Raw genomic sequence first — 21,644 nt, 5'->3', positions numbered from 1 at the left:
AAATTCTGAGTTGGTTATTTAAGAAAAATCAGATTTGGTAACATGATGAGAAAGATTGGAAGGTTTCAGGTCATTAGAAACAATCCAAAACAACGTCCTAGACCTAGGTCTCATGCTAGTTGCTATTCATCAACAAAGTGCATTTAGGAAACCAGTACTATGATGTGATTTAAATACAAGTCACCAGGTATTACATTTACAGGAATTAACATATATACTTTATCTGTGACTTGCTTTCTGTAGAACCGAAACGTTTACACCGATTGATATAGTGTTCTAAAAAACGCAGATACACACTTACATGTGTCAATTAATATAAAGCTTAAATTTATGGTCTTATTAAATGGCTCCAGCTTCTTTATGTCATAAAACGTTTATCATAACTTTGAGTCACTGAAACCTGATTCATAGAACTTAATCAGTACTAAGGCCTAGACAATATAATAGTGTTTGTCGTTGAGTAATCAGTTACCATATTTCGGGTACAACTTCGATTATTTACGAATAGTAAGGCAACACACTCTATAGAAAATATAGACTTAGCTAAAGATATGATATGATATATACCCTAGAACTCAAGTGATAGTCATGCATTTAACTTAAATGAGCTTTTTGAGACTGTTCAGAATTTTAATGTACTTAGCAAATCAATACAGACATGTAGTTAGAACAACAAGATAGGGATTTCCAATATATTTTGCAAATTTTATAAGAATGTCGATTATTATTTTTGATCACGAGCCGAAAGAAGCTAGATAACTACTGAAAACTATGGTCCACCAAACATCTATTAAACCGTCCTGATTCGGGACACTTCAGTAGCAGTGCGCACTGAAAAACCTCACAAAAATCCACCCTATGAAATTTAGGTTTCATGAAGGGGGTGATAAATTAAAACTATTGAATCGGTATCTTATTACTATTAGTTACAATGGTTCTCTCAGTGATGCAAGCTCATAAAAAAATCTATTTTTTAATTAGATTAATATCACTACAAACAATTCCGATTAAATCACATGGAATTCATAAGTACAAGAGTTTAACAATTATACAAACACGAAGATGAACAAAATTTACTTGATCGTCGATTACCGCTGAAAAATCAAGAGAATCATGATCACTGGATAAATTACCAATGGAATGATTATACATCGATTGTTTGAAAATTCCCACTTTTGACTGTTGTTGTTCGTGTGATTTAGGATGTTCTAATTGATCTGAATTACTGTATGTAGACAATACGGTAGTGTTGACATAATCGTCATCTTTAGAGGATTCTAATTGATTTCTGAAGTAAGCAGTGAAAAGTAAATTGTTCATGGTAGGTGATGAAGCAGATGAGTGAGACGTAGAGTGATATGGATATGTGACTGCTGCGCAACGTAGCTTGAAGCAAAATGAGAAATGTAATAATATGTAGAAGACTGAAAAACTCGTGTAATTGTAATTGTACTGAACTGAAGGACATGAATAACTCTTAAAATCACCTTGAGGTTTCGATATTCCTCACTAACTAGTAAACATATAGATAGGTTATCTGAGAACCTCACATCAAAATAACACCGAAACATACAATAAACAGTGTTCTAGTTTATATGTTGAAATAATTTTTTCAAGGATCATAATCAGGCGTCTCAATTTCAATACAAAGATAATCTTGGTACAGGAGCTCAATTTATTTTGGAACCTTTTACAAGATCGTAAACAGTTTGTTTTATCAACAATTTGCAGACTTCAGTGATATTTTAATCAGTTTAGATTGCATTTACAAAACTGTTGAGCCTGTTTGATGGTAACGTACTAGGAGTCTGAAGTTAGTTATAAGCAAGTTGTTGGTTCAAATTCTGTGATGAATCACGTTTTGGACAACGTTGATCAAACTGCCTGTAAGAAATAATGATTTACCTGCCTAGGTAATTGATTTACGAAGTACAGGCATATGCGATTGACTTCAAGTCACAATTATCATATTACTAGGATGTCTACACCGCAGTAGAGGTAGCAGAGTCCGAACCTGCATATTTATTATTATTTAAACACATAAACATTGGTACAAGGAGGCACCAAATACATATGCGCCACATAAATCATTCGATTTATTTGAGGGCTGGGATACTTCCCGGGTGCCCAAACCGAAGCAGGTGGTTTTCTTAGGAGGCCACACCTAGAGCCCATGACCTAAAGGTCTGATCCACAAGGTAGTGGAGCAACGTCAGAAGATGCAGTCCCATGGTAGCCGGTGACCGACGATTGGTTCATACGCCATTTGTTCCTTCAGGATCCTGGACTTCATGTACACTATTGGGTTGGAATCAGGGTTTTCCAACTCCCCTAGGTGTACTCTCCGTGGCACCAACCCGGTTAAAGCACCGGATATCCACAGAAGTTAGTTATAAGGAAGTTGTTGGTTCAAATATATCAAACAACCCAATGTTAACTGATTGAACATTAAAGAAACACTTGGTAACTTCCTACATAATAGAGCAAATGTTCTCCACTACTCATCGATAATTATTGATAATGAGTTTCATAATAAATGAAAATTCCATAGATAAAAATGCAGTTATCCTGTGGAAAATATTGCAACGTTCATTATAAAATGGGATAAATACGATGAGCGATTCGCTCACAACTAGAATCCACTAGTTTATCTATACAATAAACATTCGACGATAAAACAATTCAGAATTTGATTTTTGGAAATAGGATAGAATTAAATAGTATGTTATAGTACAGTAAAACGCATTTATTGGACAACAAAAATTTAAGGGCATCCAAACAAGCATATATATATATATATATATATATATATGCCAAAATTTAGTAATCAGATGCTGATAAGTTATATAACACAGATCAGTAACAATAATGTATTTATATTAGTCTCATATGGTATAGTAAATTCATATTAATGATAAGTAGAATGCTCATACTTAGTTATGCTTATATAGTTTTCTTGGTTTTTACTTAGGAAGGCATTTTGTTCCATTTTTAAAATGATACATTGAAACAATTAGCTGATGAAATGATATAATTTTAGATAGGGTGTAAAAATCTTGAGACGCAACGGAAGTAGTGCACATAGCCAACAGACCGGATCAGTAATAAAGTGATGAAGCATAGTTAAAAGCATTTGGCCTACCGTTATCGATATAATAGGTTGTGTATTAATGCCATTTCTTTTTCTTTTTCTTCTGAAGCTTTATAGAAGTCAGTTTAATCCCAACTAACATTATGCATTATGACAAATGGTAGCTAAGCATGATGAAAAAATGTTTTGATTTTTACTAAAACCTAGTAAGTCAGTCATCAAAGAGGAGTGATACTCAGATATTACGTAGAGCGATGTAAATGGTAGTATAAAGAATAGCATACACTTACCTCTACACTGCCAGGATAATCATTCAATGGATAAACGTAGGCAACTTTTAAATTTCTTCGGTCCAACGTATGTTCATTTCTGTGCGAGTACCACTGGATAGGAGAGGTACATCGTTGATGCCTCCTTTGAGATGACTCAGTAGAATCATTTAAATCCCTATATAAATACACTGGATTTAGTTGAGAATAAATTTTATGTAATCCATAGTGAAAACTTATGAAGATGGTTCATGTGAAGGACTTAAGTCTTTTGGGTTTACAACAAGACCTGAAGTTCTTGAGTGGACATATTGAAGAATCCCAAATTAGAATGTAAAACCCACTATCTTATTTTCAATAGTTTGCCAGGTGATATATTAAACTGTAAGGTAAACTATCTTCGAATGGAATCAATGTCTACCAGCTGCTCAACTAAATAATGAAATATATATTTTGACAGGAAAAAAGGCATATAACGCCAGTAATCTGAGAATAGACATTAACTAACGCCGATCAACAATAATTTATGTAAGTGAAACGGTTACCGATAGAACAATGATAAAGTAGTGTCCCAAACTGATCGCGTAATTCATGGATCTATGTTGCTAGCTGATAAGTTTTGACGAGGACAGGAAGCATACCTATCGATTCTAATGTCAATCATAATAACTAAATATTATTAGAAAGGGTCGAATAATATATGGACATGAATTTACTACATGTTAGAGGTAAAGACCAGTAGTCATGGTCATGAGAAGTAGAATTAGATGGGCTGCTCCGAAAATTTCTAATGTATGATGGTCCAGAACAAACAGCTCGGATGACTCAAATATGAAAGTCTTAAGTGCTTCTAGTTACCGATCATTCTCATAGGCAGTACAAATGAAGTGTTTCATGGTTGATGATAAATAAGATCTCCCAAAAAATTTCTAGAATAACTCATAAAATATTTGTGTAGTAATATAACATATAAAATCCAAAAGTTCAATTATAAAGCATTTTTGGAAAGTATCATTCCTAGTTGAACAATGACTATAATTATTCACCTTACCAATAGCAGTTGAAAACGTCCATGACTATCTTGATGAATTAAAAGTGAATTTTAGTGGCAAACAACAAACCTGATAGGTCATGGTAAATATAAATGATGAGTTGTAAAATATAACGATAGTATTTTTTATAAAAAAGTATTAAACTTTTATTATCCAATCAAAGGTACTCACCTAATACATGTTTGTTTCATCGAAATTTTCCAATTTGTTAGATGTTGATTTAAATCACTATCACTTGTAGTCTTTTGAATTGACATAGATGTATTTGGATTATTTGTTTCATTTATCTGTGATAGTGATGAAGATATTGTAAATTCATTTGGTGTACTTAATCTGGATATTGAATTATGCATAGATTGTATTGTTGATTGAGAAGTGTTCATAGATGTTGATAGATTAAATGATTTACTAGATGATTGTTGTGAGTTGAATAGTTTAGCAAAACTAGATTTCAAAAAAAAGGAAGATAAATATATACAAATTAATTTTTAAAAATGTAAAAAAAAAACAAACAATTTACAAGGCTCTAATACGTCCACGTTTAGTACCATGAATGGTATTTGCCAGTTTTGATGTTTGTTGAACTTTTAAATTATGCGTTGAATGAACAGCTTCTTGTAATTCTAATAATTGTTCTTTATATTGATTTCTTTCTAGCAAAACACGTGCCATTTCTACACGTGAAAATCGAAAACGCATAGATAATGGAAGATGCTGAAAAGATAAAATAAAAAAAGGGAAAACTTGAAATACATATAATAAGAGATGAGTACAAAATATCGATTGATTTTTTTTGTTTACAGGAAAATATTAGGTGAAATATAAAAAAAACAGTGTACATTGAATATGAACATATTCAACTATTGAATAATTAATGGACGTATATATCAATAACAAAAAACAACCACCAAAATTTCAAAGAGCAACATAACTATTAACATTTGACACTACGTTCTACGTTGTTACCGGCCGATGTGGTCGATGCAGCCACGACCAGGTTTGAAGCTAGCTTCATTCTCTCATGTTTGCAGTTCACGAGTCTTAGGTGTCCGATAATTATGGAGGCTAGTATTTTAGATGCTATATTAGTTAAACTAATCCCTCTATGGTTGTAACAGTATGATTTTGACCCTCTCATATATATTGGGACGATAGGTGATTGTGACCAGTCAGATGGGATTACGTCCAACTCCCAGATTTTAGCTAAAATATTAGTTAACCTAATTCTTAAAGATCTCTGGAGCCAACCCATCTGGACCAGCTTCCCTTCCTTAAACTGTGAGTTTAAAATTAATTTATACATTTCTTTCTCCGTGTATTATATATATATATATATATATATATATATATATATATATATATATATATCCCATAAATGTTTAGCAATATACCAGTCTTTATTTTCAGAATAAATTATTTGGTTTGATTCAGTCTATATGGATCATTGGTAGGTAATGCTATCAATGTAGGGATTACTAAAAATGCACAAAAAACTACTAATTAAGCTAATGTTGGTTGTCATTTATAAAATGAATAATTCATTAAACTGAAAACAGTGGTGATGTTGACAACTTAAACCGGTCAGTGTTGCATGGCAAAACCGTCTTTGAAATGAATCATAATAACAGCCAAATATCAGCTACTTGTATACACTTGAGTAATATATATTGCGAGTATTATATGTAAAAGCTCTTACAAAATTATGTTCTGTGATAGTTTATATTGAAATGAGAAAATGTAGGGAAAACAAGCATCATATCGTGTAAACGAAGAATAACTTTATGGTGAAAAAAGTTCTTGGAATAAAAGACCTACTTCACTGTCAGATATTTCATCACCAGGTAAACTTCCGTACAAATCAGAATTTTCAAATTCTCGACGTAATTGACCATTTTCTTGTTCTAAATCTTTTATACGTAATAGCATACTTGCACGATTTGTAATCAAAGCGTTCAGTTCAGATGAGAACTGAAAATTTTGGCTGAAAAATAAAATCAATACAAAAAAAAATCGCTCACAAATGGTATAAAAGTAGAGAGATAAAATAGAAGTATTGATTTATTTGCTGTTATAAAACGCGCTTAAATGTGAAAAAAATATCTATCGATCTAAAGCATTCAAGTTTATAGATATAGAAGGTCGGATAACCTGCTATACTCATTACACTTTATTACAGCTGGGGACAATGTCAACTGGATATAAGAAAGACTCCAATTAACTAATCTCATTTTCAAGTTTACTATCTTATTCCATGAAACGCTCACAAACCTGAAAATAAAGTCACATTTTTTCGTTTGGAACTTCTTTCGATAGGCTTTCAATCAAAGGATTACAGAATGACGAGGCTAGAAATAAGTACATACTGTAACATCAAGTAATTTATTGATTTAATTATTTATCACCATGAATGCGTTTATAACATCATAAGGAGGTGAAGCGATGAGATTGTGAACGAGTTAACAATTATCCATATAGATTGTTTTGTTATTAGATTGAGATATCGACATAAGGTGAAACGGGTTAAATTCCCCAACTTATGTGTACAAAGATTTAATCATGTTGTATGCTGAACGTCAAGTGATTATGTTAATTTGGTCATAACACAAGTAAGAAAAACTTTTCGGAACTACAGAAAAAGCCAAATGACTATATTTATCTACTTGAGGCTTTGAGTAAAGATTGTTCACACTTCGTGAAAAACATCAATGGCTTTAAGTAAATAGGAATCATATTTAGTCAAGGAGGACATCAGATCGATTACCTTCAAACATCTCGCCTATCTCACTATGTGAATGACATGTACTCCGTATTCCAAAAGTTGAGTGCTCGTTGGAACTCATTGACGTATATTAGCTAGTGATGTTTTTTCCACTAATTGGATCTAAAACTGACATAACTGACTGCCTTCAGTTAGGCTGAAACGTGTGAACTAATCAATTTTCCCTTTAGTAATAATGATTTAAAACACACTACAAGAAATATAATTTTGGGTTTTAACTATTACTTCTCAAGTTATAGGAAAAATTTAGAACATGTTAACAACTGGATAGTACAAACAAATGTATAGATCATTCTTCATAAGTCATTTCATTGTACAATGCTCATATTGATCCCATACAAACACCATAATAAATTAATCCATGAAAAGACAGCAAGTATCAGTGAGATTATCCTAACTCAAGATAATTCATTTACCAAGCACAAGGTTTATGCAATTAATATGAATCATACTTTTTATGTGAAAACTAATGATACTACTCGGTTGGCTAATCCAAAGCAAATGTTCAGGGGTCTGCACCGGACAACTTAATTGTTAAAACTAGAGTGCTTTATTAAATAAATTACCGGTTTATGAATGAATATATACGACATCTACGGTGCAGAACTAAAATGATTACATTTTTTACGATAAAAATAAAAAAAACAAAATCAATATTTCACTAACCATGAAAGTTCATCAATCCGTCCGATTAGGTCATTTGTAACTATTTTAAGTGCATTTCTAAAATGAATGAGCAATATAGTAAACATAGAAAGACGAGGAATAAATACTGATAACTGGTGAACAAACAAATTATAACAAAACTGCTACTGAATGGTTTTTTAAATTTACGAAATAGAGAATTTGTTGGAAAAAATTTTTTCAAGTAATCTTTTAAATCTAGTAAGCAGATAGTGAAGTGTCACCCAGGGTAGTAAGTTTAAGACATGCATGATTTATCTGAAAAAAGTCATATTCAGCTGTATTTACTTCACGACTAACGTATATGCAGGATAAGAAGCCCCACAATATTCAGTTTTCATCTGTTCAGTTAGAGAATTATCTACATAATACAACTTTAAACAATACTTAGTAAAGTAGCGGTACAAATATTGACCAGGATTCATTCATGTATTAGAATCGGAACTTAAGACATCACCTGGCCGTTTACTGTATTCATGAAATACTAAAAAACATTTATGAATTTAGAGTTACAATGAAAAACACTTTTAATAAAATTGGTCTGGTAACAAAATAATGGCCCTGGTACGGCCGAGAGTGGGGAGAGTTCGCTCTCCCTCTCGAAATGCTCTCACATGACCACATGCATACAACCAATGCCAGGGAAGTCCTACTCACTGCCTTCTCGTGGCATTATTGTTGTTTACGAAATTGAGAGGACGAAAAGCGAATGTCCAGGGCTTTACCCGGGTTGGTGGACATGGAGAGTCCACCTAGGGGAGTTGGAAAACCCTGATTCCAGACCAATGGTGTACATGGGCTCCAGTATCCTAAAGGAACAAATGGCGTATGAACCAATCGTTGGTAAGCGGTTACCATGGGAATGCATCTCCTTACGTTGCTCCACTACCTTGTGGATCAGACCCTTAGGTCATGGGCTCTAGGTGTGGTCCCCCAAGAAGACCACCTGCTTCGGTTTGGGCACCCGGACAGTACCACAGCTCTCACATATCATATGAGATTTGCGTGGCGCATATGTATTTGGTGCCTGCTTATACCAATATCCATGTGTTAAAATAAATAAAAAATAAATAATAACAAGTATATAGAACATCCTTTCCTTTGTTTTTGTGACCATTCCCTGATTTTCACTTTACCTCCAGTGGTCGTATGGGATATGATAACCTAAAGAAGTTCAATATTGGGGGAGATTTCCTGGTACTGTGTTCATTATTTGCTTGATTTTTTAGTTTTGAGAAAAGTTTGTGCGATAGAACTAATGCACATAATATTAAAGTTATTAAGGATTTATTTTAAACAGAGTAGTGGTTTAACCAGGAAATTAGAGAGGAATTTTCAAATAACCAAGTTATGCGCTCGACACACCAGTAATTACAGTGTCATTCTACGTGTGAATCAATCGAATAAAAACAGATTACTCTAAATTTCTAGTCTAAAAATATAAGTTCAGCATAAAAATGTTGCACAAAATGCTTACTAATATTACCAGTCAATGGATGTTGTAATAACAGAGTTCAGCTCTAAGTACATAAATTAAAATGATCTTACTTTCAATCAACAAGGCGTACCATAGTGCGAATTATGTAAAATATTCAAAAAGAATTATCAAAATTATTACCGGAAAGGATTTCCGGAGCCAATATTCAGTAAATCAACATTAATTAAACACTAATAGTGCAGTACTTAATTAACAAATCAATAAAGAGATGAAAGTGAAAATGTGCTTTTTGTAATAGCAGAAGCCAGTTTATTACGCTTATCAATACAGCTTAACACAAATTGATAACAATTGTTACTACAAATCACTACTGAATTTAGACAAAAAATTTGTTCATTTAGTATGGGTTTAACACTACACAAAGTGTGGTGTGTGCTACTTATATTGACATAAGTAGTAGATGATGTTAGTCGTGAACAGAATGTCTGGCAGCAGAGACAAGAGGATCGAACAGTAAAGAATGGAAGCAGAATGAAAATACAAGAACAATGAAGTTTGAGTCATTATGAGACAACTGATGGACATTTTGCAAATTACGTATTTACTATTTGATTGTTAGATTTTATTAACAAGTCCTGTAATTTTGTGTCAAATACATTCGATTGTCCCCACTCGTGTTCTGTTCACTACAAAAGTACCTCCCACATTTTCGAGGATCATAACAATACAGATGGCTCACTAACGTGGGCAGATATATTTTCTTTTAGGTTCAGAAATTAACTTCCAATAATAATCTCAAATGAAAACTAAGTCACACATGAACGTTTAGGCTATCATGCAGTGGACAGCCCGGATTGTTTAGATGTAATATATAATTGTGGTCCTAAATTGTAGCGAAACAGCTGGAGGCATAAAATACAGCACGACAGGTAATAAATGTAATAATCAGTCGTGAAACTTGTACAATATTCGTTCGAAAGATTAGTTTGATTTAGAAAGTATAATGGAAAAACTATTCATTTATCAATTTTTAAATAAAAAAATGAATTTTCATTCTTACTTTGTTTGGATTAATTCTTGATTCTCTTTTATTAAGTTCTGTATTTCTCTCCGCACACCTAGGAAATGCGGCAAAATTATGATGAAATATCATTAAAGAAAGAACAGTGATCAGATACTTTTATAAATCATTATTATTGACGATAAATTTTATGCCCAACTAAGATGTGAATGACACACGACTCACTGTGTAATACAGTAGTGACTATCAGTGATCGGTAACCAACTGGCAAATGACTCTTGGACATCCTATTGAGTAATTAAATATTTAGCTAATGGTTTAGGGAGCCTGTCAACTACATTGTTGATTATTATTAGAAACGATTTGAATCAACGCGTTTATTTTAGAAACGTGCCACAAAATCGCTATCCATTTCGTCATTTCAGAAAATTAAGTTATGGTGTAAGTAATTTCGTAATTATTTCTACTACTTTCCCATGTAAAGACAGTTTAAATTCGTATTTATACAGCAGGTGTGCAAACGAAGGCACATCTTACACTTTCGGTACAATCTAGATGAGAACTTAACATACACAAATCCCAACAAAAACAGCCAAGCCGGATGTTAAAGAAAGACAAGGGTTTGATTAGTAGTCAAGTCAGTACATGACATTTTTATAGTTCTGTATAAACTGAATGACTACCTAACGTTAAATCACTGGTAGTACATGTCAAGGTTCATCAGGAAGAAGAAGAGTAAACGAGCTATTCAGGTAGACATGTCTGGAAGTTAAGTAGTTATGGTATAGTAATTTAACTATAAAGTGTTTTTGGTGGAGTTTTGTTCTCTGAGCTGGATGCAGCTCAGAGAACAAAACTCCACCAAAATCATCCACCTGAGCTACAAATTTTCTCCACCATCTCAAAAACTATAAAGTGTGAATATCCCCAGAGGCAGCCTATTGACTAAGTTTGACAAACATTCAACATGTCCAATCTGATACGCTAACCATACATGTCGACTGAGGAAACGAACTGTAAATAAATCAACAATGATGTCAGTGTATCTCAGAGTGAGTCACACTTATTAACTAAATTCCCAGAACTTACAGCACTATCACTTTCTTAGTCGTTTCGCGGTTTGTACTACTGATGTCGACAGATATAAGTAGTATGTGTCATCAATCGAGAAAGAAACACCTGTCAGCACAAGGTTAAGAAGATCGAAAAGAGAACGAGAACAGAGAATTGGTGTAAGAATGAAGAAACAATAAAGTCTGGGACGATTGATTGAAATTTTGCAAATGAATTATTTATTGTATGGTTCTCAGATTTTACTAAGACATTCTGCAATGATGTATTTAAATACATTCGATTGTCCCCACTTGTGTTTTCGTTCACTAGTTTTACTTGTTACTTAATTATACCTGAAATTAATTTTCGACTACTCTGTGCGATATCAGATAACTATGTAAATAATGTTCTAGCTGCTGTTAGAGTTATATATGCATTGTGAGTCAGATTCACATATTCGACCCTAAAGTTGGCCTATAATATAACCGTCAGACTTGATTTTCATTGCACAGGAGTTAAGTACTTTTTCATACCCAGAAAAACATACCATATATGTTGTTGAACTAAAAGGACAGTATTGGAGGTAAGTCCAGACCACAAAATCCAAAACATGCATCTTGGATTTCACTGCTAAACACCATACAGCCCTGCTTATAATGCTTGCTACCTAATGGAAATGTCGGGGCGATCCGTGCAGGATGATCGATTGCACTCCTATACATCAATTGGAAGATTCAAGCAACCAGTACAAATAAAAAATAGGTCTAAGTATGTAAATGACATGTTACAAAACGTCAGAAATTCTGATTACTATATATTGCAATGTCATAAATATTTATGAGTTGCGATAGCTTCAAGCAAATGAAGATTCAAAGACTAGTGTATTCCACTGGTTGCTAAAAATGTAATCAGTCACTAATATATGGATGTAAGGCAAACGTTAACCTGCAGTTTAAACATTTGCAAAGTACGTTCTCAGAGTATCGAGTCAACTATAAGCCATTACAAGCTTGCAGAACCAGTCTATATCGGATAATGACAGCAACTGCAGAAGCAAGAAAAAGTAAAGACCATTGGACATGTTTTGTACCCATCAGAAGTGTGCAAAGAATGTTAGCATGGCGCGCAATGACAGTTCCAAAAATCAGTCAAACTTACTAAGAAAACACCCATAAAAATATAGTTTAACCTATTCATTCTGTATTGAGTGACGCAACTAATACATAAGTAACTAAATTCAATCTATATTGGTGCTACTGGATTAAATAGAGATAATTTAGTAAGGCATAAAATGACTGCTTTCAAGTAGTTGTCATATCATTATTTCATTGAACCTTTACTTCATAAAGGGAAGCCTTAACCAATCACGTGATCAACTAATCATGTGCTTTGTAAAACGGATTTCGATCTCGCTCTAATCGATAGTGAACATAATCATCACAAAACAGACGTTATTTATTTAGTAACAGTAAATATAAGAATCGATATAGACAGATAAAATTATCTAAAGCATACAAACACGTGTAAATAAAGTAATAGATGTTCTTATAAAACGCTTGATAATTATTTGTAAGCAACTGTTTAATATTGAACTATTGAATTTAGGTATAAGATTTACATTTTCGGATTGAACTAACAACTGTCTATAGTTGGTGAAATTATTATTATTATTAAAATGTCTGTGTGAATCGGTCTCAATAATTTACAAATACATAACCTAACCACCAGGTTCCAGATTTGATTAATTCTCATGTTTATTTGATTGTGATGACCATGTTTCTGTTTTAACAGTAAAATATTAAATGTCCATTAAAGTCTTAGTACGTAGACAGGGTTGTACTGAGGTTTTATGGCCGCAAATATCAACTGAGCGAAACGAGAGTACCTATTTTAAACTTCCTAACTGAATAGTAAAAGTAAAAACATCTTGTCTATGATGGATATCTGAAATAAATAACTAAATGCTTTAAGAGTCTATCAAGTGAGGTTAAATACTATCATCATGTTATGAAAAAGATTGTTTAGTTGATATTATTAAAAATCAATCAAAAGCAAATACGTTGTTTTCGTTAGTTGCACTACAAACAAAGAAAACGTTTCGATAGGCCTCAATGCCAAGGTAGGGTTAAGGTTGATAGTTTCAAATAAATTGAGGATTGGGTAGAGAGCTAATAATAAATGTATTTCTGACGTTTTGTGACTTAATGTAAGCCACTTCAGAGTAAATAAATAACCGGAATTAACACAAGTTCGAATGATGCAAACGAAACACTACTGAAAATATTCTGCATTGTTTCTTTTGTACTATGTAAACTTGTGTTAATTTAATCTCGGTTATTTATTTATTCCGAAGAAAAGGCTTACATTAGGTTACGAAACGTCAGAAATACTATTTTTCCGCTCATTGAGATATGACGAAAAATGTTTATTCACGTTTCAATACTTTTTTAAATCATATTTTAGGAGTCACACAGTTTAAAGAACTTTACTGTTTAAACAATTCATATTAAAGTTGGAAATACTATTAGTTGAACAAATTCTTTAACAGTAATTCACTGTCTGAACTAAGCAAATTTTCCCGATAAATAAGTTCGGCAAAGATAAATCAATAAATTGATGTTATAAACACTGCCCATCAACAGCTGTTAACCGCTGTGAGCGTTTTTACGATTAATCACATTAGCCAATGTAATCTATAAAGACGTTATTATTGTCGATAGGTTCAAACTTTTAAAAACGAAAGTTGAACAACGCGTTTCTCGAGACAATTTCAGTCGAATGAACGAGCGGTAAAAGCACAACGCGCCATCAACACATGAAGTCATTAACCATCGGACTGAGCCATGTTGTTAAATACAGGTTACCTTGCTTTAACCTGTGCGATTATATTGACCAGTAGCGGCAGACGTTGGACGATATGGCTCGAAATCGGTAGTACTGGTGCAGATGTATATACTCACTATATCCCTTAGAACCTGTGTTTATACATTTAAACTACCAATTCATCCATTCTTACCAAATCGCACTATCTGTATCTGATGTTTTCTACTTCTATAGATACTGATGTTTCTACTACTTTGGTATTTAATTCGGTATGCAGGTGGGAAGTGAAAACCTAAGATGATGAGCAAGTGTATACACGATTGTACAGTCAGACAATAAATTCGTGTTTTTACGGTTTAAATTCGTGATATATTGCGATAACATCTACTTGTCTTATTCCTAACATGGTTGAATCCCACCAGCTATGAATATTTTGCACAAACTCAAAGTGTTAAAAGTTATAAATGTGAGCAGCTCGATCTTAAATCAAAGATTGAGGATGAAATGCGCTCCGTATGAGATCTGTAGATTTATGGGTGTGAATTTCTGTAATTCCAAACTCGGATAAAAATTGTTGGGCATTAAATACATGTTTTATTCTAGTACGAATGAACGCACCCTTGTATTGGTTAAAAATATATCTAGTGAATTAAAAGTATTTAATAGAGGGATTATGTGATGGTAGAATTTTTAAGGTCTAAATTACATACTGATCTTAGCTAGACCACCACGGAGAACCTGGGAGCAATGGACGGCCATTTCGTTCCAGTGTGGGATTTTCAAGCAGTGCCCATACCCGACTATGTCAGTTGTGAAACAGTTGTCCGCCTCAAGCAATGGATGAGGGTCGGGTTATATCGTTAATTGATCGGAGTTAAACATTAACATCGTGGAATACCTGTTTAGTGGTTAGGCGTTCGCGAGATCGAAAGTCCCAGGTTCGATCTCCGAATGCGGAATCATGGATGTCCACCGCTGGCGAGTTCTGTACTATGGTAAGGAGGTTACCCAGGGCTTTCAGGTTTTTAATAGTGGTCTAGTTAGGATCAGTTCCTGAATGAAAAATTTCGAAATTATTTACTTTACTTATTGAAACTGAAAGATCCAATCCATGTGAATTAATGAACTTGTATGCGATTCATGGGAAACGAAACAAATTGCAAACTAATCATATTCATACAGAAATTCACCATTCGATAAATTTGACATTTTATTTATTTGAACACATAAATATTGGTACAAGGGGGCACCAGACACATATGTGCCACAGAAAAACTTTATATTAGTTACCTGCATTCAGACTAAATAAATAACCTCATCAACTAGAAATTTTATAAAACGGTAAGCAAAAATGACTATATAATATCTAGATTATGTACTAATGAGGTTTATTAACGAAAGTTACATTGATATAGCTAATACATTTGATAAACAAATTTTGAAAATAGAAAACTAGTACAACGGAAGTCACACGTAGAGACAACAGATGACCACTACACATAGCTATGTTAATATAACTAACAAAAAAAAGGCAGAAAAGAAAGCTACATTTCTAAAAAAAATTATACATGCACGAATGAACAAAAAGTACACCATTTCAAAATACATATATGATGGACAAACATCAAATCAACAAAATTAGATGGACTCGGTGATAACCAAAAAGAAGGGGGGATATGGTCACGAAAACCTGATAAACAAACATGCATTAAACTGTAACGCACCAGACAAAATACATCTAGATGTTCACATTGAAAAAAACAAAGACAACGAGACATTTGAATACTCACCAGCATAATCGGTAAGGTCACCATCTACCTCCAGTTCAACAGGTTCTATAGAAATTATGTAAAAATGACTAACTCCAATGCTCATATAAATACTACATCATTATTCAGAACTAACCGACTTAAGTTGTGTGAATGAGCAATATACCGGAAACTAAAGTTTTGTTAAAAATGGCCAAAGTATGAATATTAGCAAAAAGTAACTAACGTCTGTTCACTTAAAGTATCATTTGAAAGCAAATATTGAGTTGGGAGTAAACTGTGATGACTATTTTTGTTTTTGAATAAGCTGTCTGATTTACCTTAATTTTGCTAGCTACTAGAGGAGTTAATCAACTTTGTAAATTCGTCTTAATTACCTGTTGAGGTTTATAAATAGCGGAACGAGGTAATCTAGTAAAGATGGATGGTAGCTAGAAGTAGAATCCATGACACGCGTTCTGCTCTATTTAAGGCTCGTCGGTTGGATGTACCTGTGGTTTAGTATTTTACTTGGATAACCATAACAATTATGAATTAGATTGGTAAAAGGCACTTGTAACCCTCTGATATGACCTTTCGGTGTTTTATTTGAAGGTTTAGAAAAGTGGGAAATCATGTGGCCTACAAATGTACGAAAAAACGCAGTAGCGGAGTTGATGTATTCAGTGTTGGTGATGTGGAAAACGTAACACTAATCAATGAAGTTTAAAAGTGCTAGTACAACTATACAGAAGTAATCTGATATTACTCTTTAGTATAGTGTCATACAGTAATACTTTCGAAATAAAATATTCAGGTCGTAATATAAATAACGATTGATAATGCAACCTATCTATTAATCACAGGTCTCATTGCATCTACTTGTTTTGAAATTTTCAAACAGACAACTTAAGAAAAAAGAAAAATCAGACTACACAGTGCATCAACTGCATGATGAATAATGAAGTTAAAAATGTGAATTTATGGCGGATTTTCAACAAAATGACACTAGAAAATTGAAACAGCAAACAACTACGAAGTCCATGAAACTGGTTTTAGTGTTTATACTACAGAAGAATTTATTTCATTGGAAGCCTTAGTATCTAAGCAAAATTTATATAAACTAGCCAATGCCGATAAACCATTGGAACCTTACCAAAACTATCGAACAGACCACGAGTTGAATGGACAACAACATATTTATTGTACTATCTTAGTGTGGAAATACCACTGTGTTAATGCAAAGACATGATTCATTCATTCGTGTTGATAATAATTGTTGGGTTTGTAAATGAATAAAGGATGGTTCTGTTTTCTTTCGAAGTAAACCTAAACGTAAGTGTATTATTATCGATCCATAACAGGTAGAGTTAGATATGTTTATCAAATTGCTGTCCATCTAAGTCAGTTTCTTAACCATTAATTAACCGTTAATTAATAGTTATTTGAGAAACTGTTTGGGGTGCAACAAATAAATTAGAGGGAGACTGATATTCGATTAAACGAGAGAATATTTGTAATGAAAATACTTAAAATTAAAAGGTAGGGCTTAGTAGTATTGGAAAAAAATAGGGATAACTTCTAACTGCCCAGTAACCGAATATGGATGTGTTTAGTACATCTAACCGGTTTAACTTCATTTTTCCCCTAGAATGTTTAAAAGATCTTGTGTTTATCAATGTCTCTGCTCATCAGGACTACTTCTTCTAGATGGTCAAAGATGATAAGTTTCTCAGCTAAAGAATATCATCACTAGTTGGGATTAAATATGGTTTTCTTAGCTATGTATAAGAAAAATGTGGGCAAGAACGGTAACTAAGAGGGGAGTCGGAGACATTACTTGCTGAAGTTCATCAGTCCACAAAAGTATATTCCCAACTAGCCGTCTAAGTGCTCAAGTACATGAGAGAAGTTAAAGCCATGTACACTTCAACGCCAACTGATATAAATACTAATCACACTGAATATCATACGAGTCGTAAGTATGAGTAGTGTGTAAAGATTATGGTTTGAAAAAACTTCTAGATTTATTGCTAATTTAGAAAGTTAAAGTCTGTGTTGAACTTCCTCACACATATTTATTGGAGTAGTTCAATGTAGTGACCCAGGAAAATCAGATCGGTTTCATATAATGGTGTGGATGCACAGCCATGCTTACTGAAGCGCAACAATAGTGGTATCTTTCAACTTCGAGGGATCATTCGACTTAATCGACAGACGTTTTGCGGCAGTGTTTTTTTAAACTAAAATGCATACCGAAAAAGTACATAAACCTTGTGAAGAGTCTTTATTCGAACGCTACAACACCAAACAGAGCTTTTGGAGAACTGTCAGTCGAATTGGAAAGATCAAGTTGTATTCGTTAGTGTTGTCCACTTTCTGGATCATTATATAAATTTGACGCAGATATTCACTTAGGGACCACATTCTTATCATCCAACTTTTAAGGCACTGATCTCCTGCTAGGAGATTAATTTAGCGACTCAAAATATGAAGACAATATAGTTCTGATAGGCGAAATCCTGAGTCCTCTAACCACCTTGAGGAAGAATCTAAGTTTGTTTGGTGTTAATTCAAGATAATTCTACGTCGGTGCCTAGTCTAACCACGAGGAGTGAACAAGTTCCAAGTAAACACGTTACAATTATTTAAGAAGTCGTGTCAAACTTGATGGGCCAGTGTCCGAAGAAATCTTGTTTGACACTTGATAATTTGCGTTATCTGTATCCCAACCAAAGGACAAATATATTGTGCACCAGTTCTTTAGGTTCTACTAGGTAGATGTGATATGTGTCCTTTAAAAATGGAGGATATCTGCAAGTGTTTGATTATAAATGCCTTCAAAGCATTGCTTAAGTGTTAGGATTACCAGGTGAGCAACGTTGAGACTATATACCATCACTACTACTTAAGTAATAATTTCAATAATTTAATCCGGCTGTGCTGACGTAGTGTAACAATTCAAACCAATGAACATTTGTATCAGGTACTTCACTGTTAAGGATTATCTATATCAACATGCCCACTCGGAAATAAAATTCACCATTCACGATTAATAGATCTGAGAGTCCAGATTTTAAGTCAGAAAATCCCATAGAAATAATCGTTTACATTATCTAAGCCGCAGTCAGTGGAGGTGGACAAAAACGACTGGGGCGACAGTATGCTATGGGAACAGAAGTTTTAGGAAGCAGGGAAGAGGTTGAATTTCGATTATTGTTACTCCGAGCGCTGTTAAGCGTATGGAGGATAGAAATCACCTAACTGCCCATAACACAAAATGAAACTCCTTCATGAAAGACCTGAGAAAAAAACTGGATTAGCGCTGATGGTCCTGTCGAATTGGAAGAGGGTTGTAGAGTCCAGAGGAAGACTTCCTGAGGTCGACCATATGCCACATTTTTGTGAGTGATTGTTTCCTATTAACTCCACTACTGAAGACTTCACAATCGGCTCTGGAAATTCGTGACCTAATAGAAAATGCTACTTTGGCTTAGACTTTTAAAATCCAATTTCGGTTGCGGTAACGTACCATTATCAGAAACACTGGTTATCCGTTAAAAACGCTTCGCTACAACTACATCCACGTACCTTCGGTAGTACACCTTCGCCTTTATAATATCAAACTTGGCGCCTCTAGTCTCACTCCTATACAACCAAACTGCTTGAAAGGTGGAGACTTCAAGGAAAGTGTCTTAGCAAGTACAACTCGGTTGGGTCCTGAGAACATGCAAGCCCAATCACTATCTTAAGGCAGTAGCGATGATAGGGGAGCAAGGATGTGGTTCTAACATATTCTCGGAATATAACATACGAACGAACTTACCAGCAAACTCGCTGCCTAACGGCTCACTAGATTGTGGTTGTGGAGTAGTACATGAGCCATCATGACCTGGAAATAAACAATGTCAAGTATGTTAGTGAGAACCAACTGTAAAAATGTCAAAAGCGAGGTGAAATATCGTAATAAAGCACTTACTTCTCCAGTCCCGATTGGCCTGACTTATTACAAACAAATTAGTAACAAATTCTCACAGTCAAGTACTGGAAGACCACTTAATAGGATAAACTATGAAAAATCTATGCACCCGCTTCATAACGTGTAGTGATATATATATGCTTTAAATTAAACTTATAAATATTGAAAAGACAACTTTGGAACGCTGTATAATAGTTGAAGGAGCTTACTCTTTATATCGTGCCCTTCGTCTTCCGGTAGATCACCTTGCGACAATTCATCGAAACATGGTTCTGAAAGCCTTTTTGCTGGAAATGAGAATTAAAAACAACAAACAAACGATGGATTATTGAAAATTCTCCCGCCACTATAAAGCTCAGGTGTTGTTTCCATGATAATCCTCATAATTCTCTGTCGTTCTGTCTCTAAAGCTGTGATTAAGCAGGTAAAAACATTCAATGAGTCAAACTTTCTGAATTCAGCATATTTCCCAGTCGGTTCAACTGGTCAACCCCTGTATTGTGGTCAGGTGTTTGAGTAGCCAATCCAACTTCAAAGCAAGCATTATCACCGGGATAGGGACAGTCAGGAAGACAATGACTGTCTAATTTGCTTTTGATAAACATTGACCTAACACGTTCTACATATTCAAGGTACACACGCAAAAGATTGGTGTATAAATCATGTAGACGTTGATACTCTCCTTTCATTTCCGCCTCTTGTTCTTCAAACTTCGAAACTTGACATGGTATCAACAGATGGTGTGTGACTCACTTTGTTCATTCAGGCTTTTCACTCTGTTTTCAAGTATACGGACATTAGCATCGTACGACACAGTTTTTTCTTCGTGCTGTCTACGTTCCTCTTCCAGATCATCTTCCAAGCGGAATAACCTCTATATTTATAAAGTGAATATTTATATAACAACAGCAACTAACATTCTCAGCAGCCTTTCTTAGTTTCTTCTCTTTTTCATATTCACCCGAAAGTAGTCTATGGTCATCGCTTAACACAAGTGACTTTAGATGGAGGTCAGAGTTTTCGGAATGCAAGCTATCGAGGTTCTCTAGTGCACGGATGACCAACGGCATTAAATTATGAAGAAAGCCATTCCCATATAATTTGATCAGGGACTCGAACTCCTTATATATATCATTTGCCAAGTCTTGGACGCTTTGAGATATCGGCTGGGACCCGTCATCAGTACTGCTAATCGCGTCCTCGTGATCATCTGAAGACTGAAGACGTCGACCGGCTTGGATATAGTTATCCATTCAATTCAAGGTCATTTTTAAAACGGGCGACTTGATTCAGTTTCAGTTTCAGCTTCACTTTGTAAAAAGGACAGTAAGCTTAATAGTCTTTATTAGTATTGGCGGTGACAGTCTCTTAGTTGATCCAACTTGCCTAAGGAAACGTCGAAAGAAGGACTTCCAAACGCGCGTTAAGGTAGTGAGTTACATTTGTTGGTGAATCGACGTTAAGGTTGATAGTCAGCTGGCAATCGTTTTCACTAACTCTTTTTCGTAAAGCCAAAAGACGAAGGCATACCAGATGCACGTTTATCATCAAGTATTTTAAAGGCTGAGATCAAATCACCACTGGTCTTCATACAGGATATAAAAGTTCTGGAAAACAGCTTTCTTGTGGTTATTTGAACATTTTACAACCACTCACTGTCTCTTTTTAGGCAGGGGGTAACCTCTTGTATCCAATACTCAAGTTTGG

At 34.2% G+C, this 21,644-nt stretch overlaps 1 protein-coding gene across 1 annotated transcript in view; it reads right to left on the bottom strand.

Annotated features, from left to right (window-relative positions):
* Window positions 1-21,365, bottom strand: part of SPAG9_4 (mitogen-activated protein kinase 8 interacting protein 3) — a 38,242-nt gene extending 16,877 nt beyond the window's left edge. The window contains exons 1-14 of the mRNA XM_051217008.1: window positions 20,855-21,365; window positions 20,691-20,811; window positions 20,386-20,655; window positions 20,257-20,347; window positions 20,147-20,217; window positions 19,785-19,850; window positions 16,001-16,045; window positions 10,374-10,431; window positions 7,858-7,914; window positions 6,228-6,393; window positions 4,933-5,126; window positions 4,584-4,856; window positions 3,382-3,538; window positions 1,078-1,386 (exon numbers count right to left, since the gene is read on the bottom strand). Coding sequence (XP_051065639.1) covers window positions 1,078-1,386; window positions 3,382-3,538; window positions 4,584-4,856; window positions 4,933-5,126; window positions 6,228-6,393; window positions 7,858-7,914; window positions 10,374-10,431; window positions 16,001-16,045; window positions 19,785-19,850; window positions 20,147-20,217; window positions 20,257-20,347; window positions 20,386-20,655; window positions 20,691-20,811; window positions 20,855-21,190 — 2,214 coding nt within the window. The 5' untranslated portion in view covers window positions 21,191-21,365. The remainder of the gene's footprint in view (window positions 1-1,077; window positions 1,387-3,381; window positions 3,539-4,583; window positions 4,857-4,932; window positions 5,127-6,227; window positions 6,394-7,857; window positions 7,915-10,373; window positions 10,432-16,000; window positions 16,046-19,784; window positions 19,851-20,146; window positions 20,218-20,256; window positions 20,348-20,385; window positions 20,656-20,690; window positions 20,812-20,854) is intronic.
* Window positions 21,366-21,644: the final 279 nt, after the last annotated feature.

The sequence above is a fragment of the Schistosoma haematobium genome, chromosome 6 (assembly GCF_000699445.3).
Source record: "Schistosoma haematobium chromosome 6, whole genome shotgun sequence".
Taxonomy (NCBI): domain Eukaryota; kingdom Metazoa; phylum Platyhelminthes; class Trematoda; order Strigeidida; family Schistosomatidae; genus Schistosoma; species Schistosoma haematobium.
The sequence above is the reverse complement of the archived record's forward strand: the minus strand, read 5'-3'. Positions and strand labels throughout refer to the sequence as shown.